This window comes from Diadema setosum, chromosome 19 (genome assembly GCF_964275005.1).
Source record: "Diadema setosum chromosome 19, eeDiaSeto1, whole genome shotgun sequence".
Taxonomy (NCBI): domain Eukaryota; kingdom Metazoa; phylum Echinodermata; class Echinoidea; order Diadematoida; family Diadematidae; genus Diadema; species Diadema setosum.
In genome coordinates, this window is record NC_092703.1 from 5,159,543 (window position 1) to 5,173,686 (window position 14,144).

Sequence of the window (14,144 nt, forward strand, 5' to 3'; positions counted from 1 at the left end):
TAAACTTTTGATACTCCTTAGAATTGCATGCTCTTTGACATCTCATTTAGTGGTTTCTGAATATCTCCAAAAACGTTAAAAGCTAAACCCTCATCTCAACCAGAACTGTACACACCCTTTGATATTTAAAATACATTCCTTTGTGGTGGACTTTGGGATTGTCATGCTTACAGCTTATTACAATTCTCAGAGGATCTATACAGGGTCAAATTTCAGGTGCACTGCCATATCATGATTGAGAACTCATGATAAAACATTACAGACCTACCTGAAACTTGCTCAGACTTGTCAAAATACAGTTGTACATAATTGTCAATGCCATACATATCAGTGGCTTTCTGCATTGCTATACAAAATTTCATTCCTATTGAAAAAAAAAAAAAAAAAAACATGCCTGAACATGTATGCTTCTAATGAAAATCTTTTTGATATAGCTGCACAAGATAACAGTGAGAAAGGCATTGATTTTGCTCAGACTTTACCAGATAAAGTTGTACATAATTGTAAATGCCATACATATCACTGCCTTTCTGCACTGCTTTATCAAATATCATTCCTTAAAAAAAAAAAAAAAAAACATGCCTGGACATGTATGGTTATTGAAAATCTTTGTAAATATAGTTACACAAGATGACAGTGCTTAAAAGGCATTGATTTCCTTTTTTAACAGGACATGTCACTTTACACAATTGAAATATGTATACATGCTAACTGCCTCATTCTGTGATATAACAGCAGAATGCCATCAAAGCAGCAGCAAGGGGCTCTGTATGTCTCTCTCTAACTTACAATAACATGTAGATGATAATCATCTGAAATGCAGAGGAGATGCCTAATATCTTTTGAAGTAGCACCATCAATACCCTCGCTATGTGACTGACTTTTCATGCTGTTGGGTAAGTTGACAACCATAATGATAACTTGTTTGTCACCTTTCTCTACTGGGATAAGATTTAAGATTTCATTTCATTAGTTAAAGTCTATTTGTCGGGTGATTTTGTGGGGCTCCAGCATCTGCCACTGATGTCATGAAATGTACCAATCAGGACAATGAAGAATTACCACATAAAGATATGTGAGCTTGCTGCAGTTAAACAAGAAGACTATGGAAACTGATCTTAGACTTTTCCCCATATATTTTGAATTGTGCTGTATGAGGTAATCTTCAGCGTAAAGTAAAATGCACTTTGTAAAAGTAAGATGAATTCTTTAAACCTTCCTGAAGCCATGTAACTACATATGTGACCGTGCATTACAAAACGAACAAAAAGTCGCACACACTGATTTTCAGTGAGGACTGAAAATAGGTGAAATGGGTCAACCTAGCCGATCTTGACTTTTTCATATTTTCTGAAAGAGCAAGTCTTCTTCTACATTATGTTAAAATTTGGTATCATAAAACGGGCAGAAAAGTGTGTTTTTTAGCTGTTTATCTCGAACATTTTTCGTAGAATACTGTGACTAAATGTGTCTTTGAAGTCCAATTTTCATTTCTGAGAAACCTTGTGCACACCCTTCACTTTCAACTCCTATAACTTTTGAAAGGATGATGCTACTGCTCTGAAAGTTGGCATTCATTATGGACAGAAGGCATGCTCAATTTCAGTTCAATTTGATAATCCCTTCATTGTTGTTACTCCGGTGGTTTAATTCCTGTTTTTTGTCCCATTCATCGCACAGGCAGCACGGTTTTGTACAGATTAAGCGCTTGAATACACACTGTACTTCAGAGCCTCTTCAGAGCCTCCTCAGTTCACACTTTTTCTCAGCGTGTGCTTTCTTTCCAATAGGTTAGGAGAATCCAATTGAATTGACTTATACATCATTTTAAAGCTTAGAGTCTGCTCTTTCAGAATCTGCCCTTCACTAAAAATCGATGTCTGGCGACTTTTTGTGTGTTTTGTGGTGCAGGGTCACATATGTTACATACTCTTGCTATCGGTCAGTGTTCCAAGTCAATTTTCAGAAAGACACACTTTGCTTAACTTTGTGGGTGCTGGGTGCTGGGTGGAAAAAAAAAAGCTATTATATTGTGTAGTTCTCAAGCATGTGTACCATTTAATTTGGACACAAGTACAACAAAAATGAAATGATTGGTAGTATACTGAATTGATAGCAGACAAAGTAGATTGTAAAGTTAACAAAGGACCACAGCAAACATAATAAGGACAGTAATCATAATAATAATAATAATAATAAAAATAACCATGATAATAAACAATAATAATAATAATCTTAAATGAATGTTGAATTTGTGCTAAATTTTGGCATAATGCCACTGTTCACATGTTGAAATTGAAATGTTTACAAGTTTCTGCCAAACAGGGAAATATCATAAATAAAAGGCTAATATGATAGTAACTAACTTGTTTGACACATCAAAGCAGTGGAATATGAACTGATATGTTTCCCAATCTTGATAGCAGATTTGAATGATGAGTCATTTTCCAGTTTCCCAAGTACTAAGTTTCACACATATTCACACTTGAAATATCTGACACAAGACAAATGCCCACACTTATGTCAATGTAATAAAATCGAATCTTTGTACTAATTTGTAACCTACTAGTGCAGGCATTATAGATTGCTTCCATTCTTTATACATTCATATGATATACAGACTCATCAAATCTCTATAAAAAGGGTACATTGATGCAGTGGCAAATATAGCATTTTATGTATGTTGCATGCATTACTATCATATGATAATTTATGCATCTGCTTGTCATATGACATAGACATGAATTCTTGCTTGGCTACAAATAAACCATACAATAATGCTTCTGTTTTCCTCTGCAGGAATTCTCCAAATACTTCAAAAAGATGTCATAATGTATCTTCAGGCAACAAATATTGCCACAGCACCAGCTGCCCTGTTCTTACTACTGATATGCACAGTTGTAGTTGGAAAACAAGTGGGAGAAAACTCTGTGTATGCCCATACAAATCAAGATGTTGAACTGAAATTTTATGCCCCACAAAGCTGTGGTAACTGCACATACAGAATTCTGGTAAATCATGAAGTCTTGTACATCAGTGGCAGAATAAGCGAATTAGATTTTGATAATGACAAGCACGAAAGGGTTTTCATCAAGAGAAAGGTTTTCTTTGAGAGTTTTATTGTCACTCTAAGAATCACTGCACTACGTCCCTCTGACAAAGGCCTTTACAAGTGCATATTTAAGAGTGGCAACTTTCACACTGCACAGACCTATCAACTGTACATATACTATCCTCCAACCAGAGCGACTTGTAAACAGCATAATGTGAGCATGTCACATCTTCAGTGTACAGCAACCGACGGATCCCCAAAAGGAGGAATTGTGTGTTATTCAGATGTCGCTGGCCGATCAACGGGGATCCTCCCACTCTCAACATCCAGACAAGAAGATCTTATCATTGCAATCTTCTGGGGTGGTAGACACAACCACCTAGCCTGTTGTTCTGTGAGCAAGATTTACCCAAAAAGTCAAAGAGACTGTACAGATTTTCTGTGGAACCACAAGAACTCAGACCATACAAGCAAATTAAGTACAGAATCAACAAGAGAATCAACACCATCAAGACATGACCAAGCTCTGATTGCATCAGAAACGGGGAGCAATACTGCAAGCACCAGGACAGAGACTAGATTTGTTACAACACAGACATTATTACTTCTTTTGTACTTGTTTATGACTTGTGATTCCAGATATTACACAATCATCCATGTAGCACTAGTACTGTCACTCTTTTGTGGTTACTGCAGTTCTATGATCATAACTTTCCAAGAGGGTAGTCTAGCAGTTATTGAATTTTCCTTCCCTCTCTCTGGGGATGACATATTCTTTAAACTTCAAATATTAGAATCAAATCAACCATTCTATGACAATGGAATATTAGTTCCTGACAACTTAATGGAGAGCCAAAGACAAAGATTCCACGTAAATACAGCCCAGCACCTTAAAGATGGCATGACTGTATACACTGTGGTCTTAAAAATAGACAATATCACTCGACATGATGCTCGTACCATTTCATGTTATGTTTATCAAGGGGGTAGTAAGCTGCCTAACCTCACAAAGACAACAGGAATATCAGTTGAGTTCCCACCCAGTAAGGCAGAGTGCAAGCCTGACAACACCTACAGACCTGACTATCTAGAGGACTGGATTATGCTGAACTGTACAGCTGGGGTGGGCAGTCCGTCAGGTTTCTTCAAGTGCTACCAGGATGGTTTGATCCAACCACCACGTACTGACCTTGAGCAAAATTCAACACACATCACACAGGTGATATGGGTGCGTGAGTCACATCCTGTATTTTGCTGTTCATCCAAATACACTGATATGAAAGAAAGGTGCCAATGCTTTGACTTTTCATGGGACCCTTCAAAACCCATAGGGGTACCAAGCAATGCCATTCCTTGTCCTGAAGCAGATGGAACTTCATCAAGTGAGCATTTTTCAGTCACATCAACTGCAGAAACACCAAGTAATCACATGAATGGTGAAGACAGTGCTGCAAGCACATCCATGTCATCTCAACCAACCTCACTACTTGCTCTTGCAGGCCTCCTAATACTTGGTTTGATAATCATTTGGGCATTTCCAAAATAAAGTGGTTACGACCATCAAATTTTCAAAATATAAATGATCCAATCTCAATCATTTGGTATCAAATTAAAACTTAGGGACTGAATTTTTCATATCTGTCCATCTTGTTGGAAAATCACATAACAAACCTTGCTAAACATGCGCATAAAATCCTCATAATTACATTGAAGATAAATTTCTGAAAAATATAATGAATTTGAATAGATGTCGCATAAGAAAAGAAAAAAGGAGTTTAAAACTTTAAGAATTACTTTGATAGTCCAAATCAAGACCACATAAAGCTACCACATACAAGGACTAAAATTATGGTTACACATTTTGTTAAAGACTGATAACACAGGACACATACTGGATTTACCAAATGATGAAATGTTGAAGTGACCATCTGATTTCTCTGTCACATTTACTAAAAAGATAGAGGTTTTTTCAAGGATTGTTCATAAACAGGAGAGTGAAACTAAATCCTCTAAGATTATCAATTGTATTTGCTGCCAGCATCATTCAGTTTTAACCCTTCCTGTGTCCAAAATCTTGAGCTGTGTGTATGTACAACACTGAAGGGTTTGACGTGACAATCAACACTAAAAGCACATGGGTTAAACTGGCAGCAGTCCATTCACAGTGTTCCTGTTCTCCCCTCACTCCATTGGCTACTGGTCCATTCTCACATTACTTTCAAGATCCTACTTCTGACGTACAAAATCACATGTAATCTTGCACCCATGTATCTTCAAAAACAAGTCTCCCTTTGTTCCTCCTCTTCTGCCATACCCCTCCGTTCATCTTCCTCTCACCAATTACTTCAAGGCCCACGTACAAAAACCTGTTATGGTGACCGAGGCTTCTCTTCCATTGCCCCCACCTTTTGGAATAAACTCCCTCTATATTAAAGATGCCTCATCCACTAAATAATTTACAATTCTTTTCAAAATATCTGTTTATTCAATAGTAATATGTCTTCAAAAGTGAAGGGGGGCCCACTTCCACGTTTCATGATCTAAAAAGCAAAAAAAAAAAAGAAGTCTTCTGCGCAAAAACATTTCCACCTTACCGGGCTTACACTTCAGGGTCTCCACCTATTTCTTTCAAGTAAAAAAAGAAAGTAGGGGGGGGGGCTGAGCCATCCACCTCTGGTTTCACTGGCAATATTACTTTATAACTTATAAATAAATTTTGATTTTAAGAAACAGGATACATCCACAGTGGTAAAAGAAATAGGGTGACTAAATTTTGTTGTTTTTCTAAGGATACATGAACAGTTTTATATGGCATTGACCAAATAAATGACCTCGGTAGAAGTTCACGCTGTGAAGAATGCCTCTCATTTTTGTATATACTTAGTAGGTATATATACTCTATTGTGTATTGCTCTATCAAAAGCTACTTTCCAACAATAATGCAATGAGGTTTCTTGAAAGAGCAAGGATTGTAATTTCCTTTAAATGTGTCAATGACAGAGAGCTTGATCAGATATATTCTGTAACTGTAGTTCCAAGATTTGGAGCATCATATACAAAACATTCTCTCAAAACATAGTTTCAGAATGCTCAAAGGGTTGTTAAAACTGTCTACTCATTGAAACTGCATTCAGTAAGATCACAGTGCACTATGACTTTGATCTTGAAATTGAAATTCTACTGCATGTCTAAGTTAATTTGATACAAGAAATAAAATAATGATAGCAATGGTTTCAATAATACACAAATAAACTAGAAATGTTGCTATGGAAACTGGTATGCCTCCTCCAGATGCATGATTCTCCTAATATGTCTATAGTACATGTAGACAATATGTGATTATATTTTCAAAAAATGGGCAAAATACTAGAATGACATGATTGTCAAAAATGTGTTGAATGTTCACCTTAATTGACCTAGGTTTGATTGGATGAATGGGAGAGTATGTATTTGAGGATTTTAGGACTTTTACTTGACTTTGACCTTTTCATAAGTTTATGCTTTGAGTAACTTTCAAAGTAAAGTATGGAGAACTAGAAATGTCGCTATGGCAACTGGTATGCCTCCGCCTTATATGCATGGTTCTCATAATTATTCCAAGTCTATACTACAATGTCTTGACAATATGTCATGAGTTTCACATACTGGCAAAATATAGAAATTACAAAATAATTACAAATGTGTTGAATGTTCACTTTCCTGAAACTTGCTTTACATGGATGTATGGCTATACTGCCTAAGAAGAACCCAGATATTTGGCGATTTGAGGATTTTTTACTTAACTTTTGCAAGTCTATGCAATGAATAACTTTACAGGTATGGAGAAAAAGTATAATTTAACTATCAAATGGTAAAGTGCTTGCATTTTAACTTGGCCTTTGACCCTGGACCTTTGACCCTATGACCCTAACATTCCCAACAGAATCACTGTCAGGTTATGCATGCATCTGTATAGAAATGTTTCATAATGATACCTTGAGTAACTTTTGAGATATGGAAAAAGAAAAGAAATTCAGCACTTTGACATGACCTTTGACCTTCTGGCAAGAAACTTCCCACAGAATCTCTGTTGGGATATACAGGTATATATCAAGTTTGAAGAAAAATCCGGCAAGTATTGCATTTAAATATGAGAGAAAAAGTGATATCATGAGGAGTTGACCTTGACCTTTGACCCATGACCTTTGACCAATGACCCTCATATTCCCTAGATAATCACTTTGTGGGAAAAAACAAAAACAAAAGATAAAGTACAAAAATATTGAGCAAAGAAGATCATATCAACTTCCTGGTGTCTAATACTCGGTTGGCTAAGTTCCTGAAACTACATTCTGAAGGGCTTTCAAATATTTTTCTCCCTGTATACGATTTTCATCATACATGATAAATTGACTAACCTCTATTTTGTACAACCCTATTTCTGCCAAAAGGATTGATGTGACTTCCTTTATCTTATTTTTCTTAAGGACATGTTCGCCTTCATGTAGCAAAAAGAGCTTCAATCTTCAACTACAAACCTTGAATACATCCTGTACCAGACACTGTACAACTCTCTGAAGTTTTCTTCAGCTGCACACCACAAAGATGCTGCTCCTAGTAATACTATTTGCTGCTTTGAAAAGCCATCTGAGTTCATCATCATGCATACTTTCTGGATCAAATGTTTTTTCACCAGGAACCAGGTGACACAGTCGTTCATGAAGGAGGCAATGAAACTTTTCATTGCATTGTGACTAACTCTGACCAAACAAGCGGCAAACTGACATGGAGAACATATCCTACACACAGATTTCAGCAATCTGAGGCATACATAGACACAAAACACAGCTCATGAGTATCTTCTCTACATATATGGGATGCTGGAAGAGCAAACTTGTTTGTTACTTGCACTTTTACAACTTTTGGAAAAGTTTCTAACCAGTATGGTAAAAAAAAAACATTAACGATCTGCTACAGATCGAGAACAGCAACATTAAGAGTTCATTACTTCCCATCTATGGATGAATTTCACTGCAGTCCTAGGAAACCAAGGGCATACCGCATTGGGGAAAGGATTCATATTGAATGTGAAATTCCACGTAGCAGCCCTCCTGTGGACCTAGGTTGGAGACTCTCGGTGCAGAATGGTGTAACACTGCCTGTTCCTCAAGTCATGGATCATGGACTTACTCGAGTACTGTCATACGAGTTACTAGCGAGTCCGAACTACGCCTTCAAACCATAGTGTGTACTGTGACTAGCGAACTGGCATTCCTTGGTAGAAGCCTAAACTGCCCGATTGGTCCAATCAAATCACTACTCCAACCAAAGGTAATTGTCCATCCCAGAAGTATCACTTTGACAAATTCTGAACCAGCTTCACTCTGGTGTATGGCAAGCAGATATCCCTCAAATTTTACATACGCTTGGTCATGTTCACCTGATGGATTCGTGACTGGATGTAATAGTCAGTAAAATACAGCAAGATTCTCCACCCTGAGTGATCCTTCCAAAAGGCTGGGTACAGAAAGCATTGCCATCCATGTGATGTGCACAGTCTCCAACACAGAGGGGGATGCTTTTGACATGGTACTACCGACAATCCAACAAACAGAAATTGTCCATGATAACAGGGGAACTGACAACATGGAAGAATGCCATAGTGTTCATCCAAATGTGACTGTAGAAAGACAGAAAAGTAAACATTCTAGAGACATCATTGTTTCCTGCCATGTAGACTTGGTAGACTTGAACAAAACAGAAGTTAGATGGTATTGGGGCAATACCTAAATTGAAAACAATGATTCAAAATTCCTCACAGCATCAGCAGGATCTGCTTATGAACTTTATTTTCAAAATCACTCTGATCATCTGGAAGGTGAAAATATCACATGTGAGGTGAGCGTTTGTGGCAAGAAGTACACATCATCACTCAGTCTTGGCCTTGGTGATGGTGACGATGAGCAGACTGGGTTTTCTTTGACACTCCCACTGGCAGAACTCCCTATGAAGTACCCAGCACATGGCACATCAACAACAGTTCCTACAATGCTACCACATGATAAACTCCCACAGCAGGACCAGAAACAGTTTGTTGTCTCATCAGAAGATGCAGTCACAGCAAACATCATTCCTACAAACTCATCACAAAGCAAACTTGCCATGTGGCAGATTTTGACTGTAGCAGTTACTGCAACCATCGGAACAGTTTTCCTACTTATTTGTTCAGTTGCATTCATCAGCTTTAAAGTTATCAGACATCTCTCCAGTAGGGATGCACATTTCTTACAAGCACCAAGTCCTGCAAGAACTCAACAAGATCTCGTGGATGAAAGTGAACCTGCATATGAAACACCTGATATCCATCACCAGGAAGTGCATTTCCGAAGAGAACCAAGTTATTTGAGAACTCAAAAAGATCTTGTACATTCTAGGAGTGATGAAAGGGAACCTGCCTATGAAGTTTCAGATGTTCAGTTCCAGGAAGTGCATTTCCGTAGAGCACCAAGTTCTGCTACAACTCAAAAAGGTCTTGTGGATCCCAGCTGTGATGGAAGTGAACCTGCCTACGAAGTACCAGATGTACAGCTCCAGGAAGTGCATTTCCAAAAATCACCAACTCCTGCAAGAACTCAACAAGATCTTGTGGATCCTAGCTGTGACAAGGGTGAACCTGCCTATGAAGTACCACATGTTCAGCTCCAGGTGGTGCTGACACCCACTGTTCCATCTCTTCAACCTCACAGACAAAACTCACTTCCCATGAGAAACCTGCACACTTATGAATCCACAGTATTTCATGATCACCAGTCTTTTCTCAGTACTTCACCAGAGAGCTGGTCCTCTAATTTTAGTGACAACTTTAACATAGAAACAACAGAAAGTGATCAGATTGAAGAGGGGAACATAGACCAACAAATTGTTTATTGTAATGAGTAGTTTGATATTTATGATATATTTTTACCGGAATTTGTAATGTCTTTTAGGCTAACTAACTCAACAGCAAATATCAATAAAAATAATTTGTTCACTTGAGCATCTGAATAACTGATAAACCTAAGTTTCAGCTTAGATAGCCAATCTGTGCAAATTCTGAAAAGTGGCTGAAATAAAGCACTATTCCTAGTTATACCAGAGATCTTGCAAAAAGTGTGAACAACAGAAAGATATACATATTTTATATGGCATTATAAAATGTGTCATGTACTGCTAAATGTTTGCCTCACATCATCTAAGTTCATTTAAGTTTAACATCACAGGGACTCTTTCATAAAATCAGATATTGCTGCACTTCCATAACAGTATGTTTACTTCAAGTGTTTAATATAGACATATAATCAACAAAAGAGAGCATTCACTGCTTTTTGAATAAGTATTAGTATCTGGATTAAAAAAACACAAATAATTTTCCATGAAATTGATGTATGTTAACAGAGCAAAGTAATTTTCCCCAATATAGTACTTAATACCTTGTTTCAGTTACATGTTAGTAATTCAGCAAATATATACAGATAAAATGTTGAGGTAGTGTTGCCTCATGTGCAATTACCAATAACAATTTATGAAGCATTCATTTAAAACATTATACCATCATTATGATGGTCTCTTCAGTGATTTATGTCAGTCAAATGTCAAAATTATTGTGTATGTAGTGTTTCTCTCATCTTCATTCATATTCTATCATGTCTTTTCTCATTATTCATAAAATTGAAAGTACTTGCTGTATGTGCATCCAAGACTAAACAGAAAGCCACTGGAACTTCTATTTTATGGGATTCAATGTACCCAGGGAATACTGAGAAAGACAAATATCACAACTGAAATAAAATAACTCAAGAGAAACTAGAAATGTCGCTATGGCGACTGATGCCTCCGCCATAATGCATGATTCACCCAATAGGCGTATAGTGCAATGTCTTCACAATGTGTGATCCATGACAGTTTCACATAACTGACAAAATAATGAAATGACAGGTTTGTCAGAAATGTCTTGAACTGGGTTTGCTTTAATTTTTTAAGAGTGCAGGTACACATATATGGGGAATTGAGAATTTTTACTTGAATTCTGACAAACCTTTTTATAATTTTATGCATTGAGTAATTTCCAAGGTATGGAGAAAGAGTGTAATGATGGTACAAAATGGATTTTTTTTTTTTTTTTTTTTTTTTTTTGGGGGGGGGGCATTGAAACCTGGCCTTTGACCCTTAACCTTTGACCTTTGTCGTTCTGGCTGGAAATTTCCCAGAGAATCTCCATTAGGTAATGCATGTATTAATTTTTGAAACTAATAATGCAAGCATTGCATACAACTAGTATATGAGGGAAATAGTAAAATTTTGAGATGACCTTGACCTTTGACCCCTGACTATTGACCCATGACCCCTAAATTCTCTAGATAATCCCTGCCAGTCAGTACATGCGTATGTACCAAGTTCCACGAAGATACATTGAACCATTTGCGAGAAAAGTGATATTGCAACATTTTCACCTAACCTTTGACCTTTTGACCTTTGACCTTATGACATGAAACTCTCTCTGGAGAATCTCTACGCAGTAATACATGACCACATCAAGTTTCAAGAAAATACCTTTGGGCATTGCATAGATATGGGGGAAATTGCAACATTTGTAGCATTTGACCTTGACTGTTTGACCTTTGACCTCTTGCCAATGTCACTAAAATCTACTCAATTAAGTGTCCTATCATACATCATCCTTGGACCAAGTTTGGTGAAAGCTGCTTCATCCAGTTTTGAGTTATCACATAAACAGATAAATTTTAGGATTTGACCTTGATCTTTGACCTTTGACCTCTGTCCGATTTCACTGAAAAACTAATCAAGTAATTGTCCCATTATACATCATCCTCCAACAAAGTTTGGTGAAATTTGCTCTATCCAGTCTTGAGTTATCGCGTAAACGGATACAATTTCATGATTTGACCTTGACCTTTGACCTTTGACCTTTAGCAGATTTCACCCAAAATCTAATCAAATAATTGCCCCATCATACTTCATACTTGGACCAAGTTTGGTAAAATTCCAGTCAATATTACTCAAGTTATCGCGTAAACGAAAGCGGACGGACGTACGGACGTACGTACGGACGGACGGACAACCCGAAAACATAATGCCTCCGGCACCACTTCGTGGCGGAGGCATAAAAAGTAGTTCATGCATTGACAAGTAATTGCTAATAAAATTTAAGGAAAATGGGCATTTAGACATATTTGCTATTTCAACTTGTGCTTTTCAGCAAATAACAGTTTGAAACAGATACCTGTGATACCGTATAGGTAGTAAAGCCCTGGTCACAACTCGCTGTGCGTGCTTTTTGTCCGTATGTTCTTGGCGGAGGCCACAGCATTCACGTTTTTTTCTAAAAACGTGGGGAGGAAGTGACTAGCGCAGGGAGGAAGTACGTCAACGCACGACACGCCTGGCCATGAGGGGTTACGTGCATCGTACGTTGTGCACGTGGTAAGTGAGTTGTACGTGCTTTACAACTTACAATCAGCGTGTGATTGCCACGTTCTCTTGTGGAGGCTGTAATTACACGTGCTGCTCACGCACGGTATCCCTACTCTGTCGCATGTTGTAAGTGCGTGCAAGTGCGATGATTTTTTTCCCGTCAGATGCTAGAGGTAGGCCTAACTATAGGACCATCTTCCGAGGTTCTTCACATGTATAATCATACGTCTTCTCCATACGTGTAAATGGTAGTTTAACCTTTTGTGTGTCATATTCATTTCATGTCTACAGGTTTTTATATTTTTGTTGAAAGATAATGAGATTGAAATAAATGAACTATGAAATATGTGAAATGTGTGGATATTTGACTCACTGACAGAGAAAGGGTTAATAGGCTATAATTATCAGGTATAGGTCATAGGTTACATCACATATAAAATGGCATTGTATTACCTGATGTAGGCTGACAGGCTACTGTCAATATCAGGTATACAATGACATTGTATAACATTATTTTGATTGAAACATCCTAACACATTGGCACTGGAGGTGAGATGCATATGATTTGTTGTTATGAAGTCTACCATCTTTATACCCAGTTTCAGAGGTGGTGGCATTTCCACCATGGAGGCATTTTTGAGCTAGATTTATCAACATAGATTTATCAGCATTTTACTAGAACAATGAATGTAGGCCCATGGTTTTGCAGGTTTATCTGAGTCTAAAGGTGTCACGTTGGCAATTAAGGCCCTATATAAGGTAATACTGTCACAGAAATTTCTTCCTTGCTTTATTTCAAAATATACACATTCTCAATTTCAGAGAATGGTACTGACTTTATCACTGTTCTGCATACACAATGATGGTCAATGCCTTTTAACCATGCTTGTGCAGCTCTTATGTAACAATTTTTCTAAACTCCAAAAACCTGGTCACTTCATGTACTGACCACTTAGAGATCAAGATTTCTATATGCTTTGCTTCTTCAAGCAGTTTTTGACAGTGTCTTATGTGCCCTTTCTAGTGATATAACAATCATTTTTCTGTGTATGCAATTTTTTCGATTTACATAACCCTTCCAGGTCATTTCTTCCCGGTAGGTGAAATAGAACAGTATGAATATACATCAGGACATCTTGGAGAGGAAATAATGATACTCTTCCGTCGGCTCGGCTCGTGTGCATTGCAGAAATCACTGCGCACCACTTGCGTTTTAAGTGCGGAGCAGGTGCTTATTCGGCAAGTTCGGTACGGTCTGCGTGCTCTATTGAACAGTTGAACTCAGGGAAGTGTCGAATAAGCACGGACTGCGCACTTATTACGTGCTCAACACGTCCGTGCTACGTGCGCCGTCCGTTGAGCGACGGTGGGAAAATTTTAAAAGACGTACGGAGTCAGAGCGTTGTACGCACGTTCACTGTAGAGGGCACGTACGTTGCCCGCACTTAGGGTGAATCCGTAGCCCGAACACAGCGAAAGTTCCTCGTGTCCTAAAAGTGCTACGGCGTGTCTGCGTGATCCAAAATCCGTACTTAGCCGGTACTTACTACGTACGGATCCCCAAATTTTGCCCACGTTTTTGCAAGTAGACAGCACGCACTTGCAAGTACGGCGAGTTGTGACCACGGCTTAAGTGACAGAA

General features: G+C 37.9%; 2 protein-coding genes across 2 annotated transcripts in view; one reads left to right on the plus strand and one right to left on the minus strand.

The window, feature by feature from the left end:
* LOC140242911 (5'-nucleotidase domain-containing protein 1-like) overlaps positions 1-14,144 on the minus strand; it is a 314,572-nt gene that overhangs the window by 237,435 nt on the left and 62,993 nt on the right. The window lies entirely within an intron of this gene.
* Positions 2,832-4,598, plus strand: LOC140242832 (uncharacterized). Its single transcript, XM_072322585.1, has one exon. It carries the CDS (start codon positions 2,832-2,834, stop codon positions 4,596-4,598), a length of 1,767 nt encoding a protein of 588 aa, XP_072178686.1.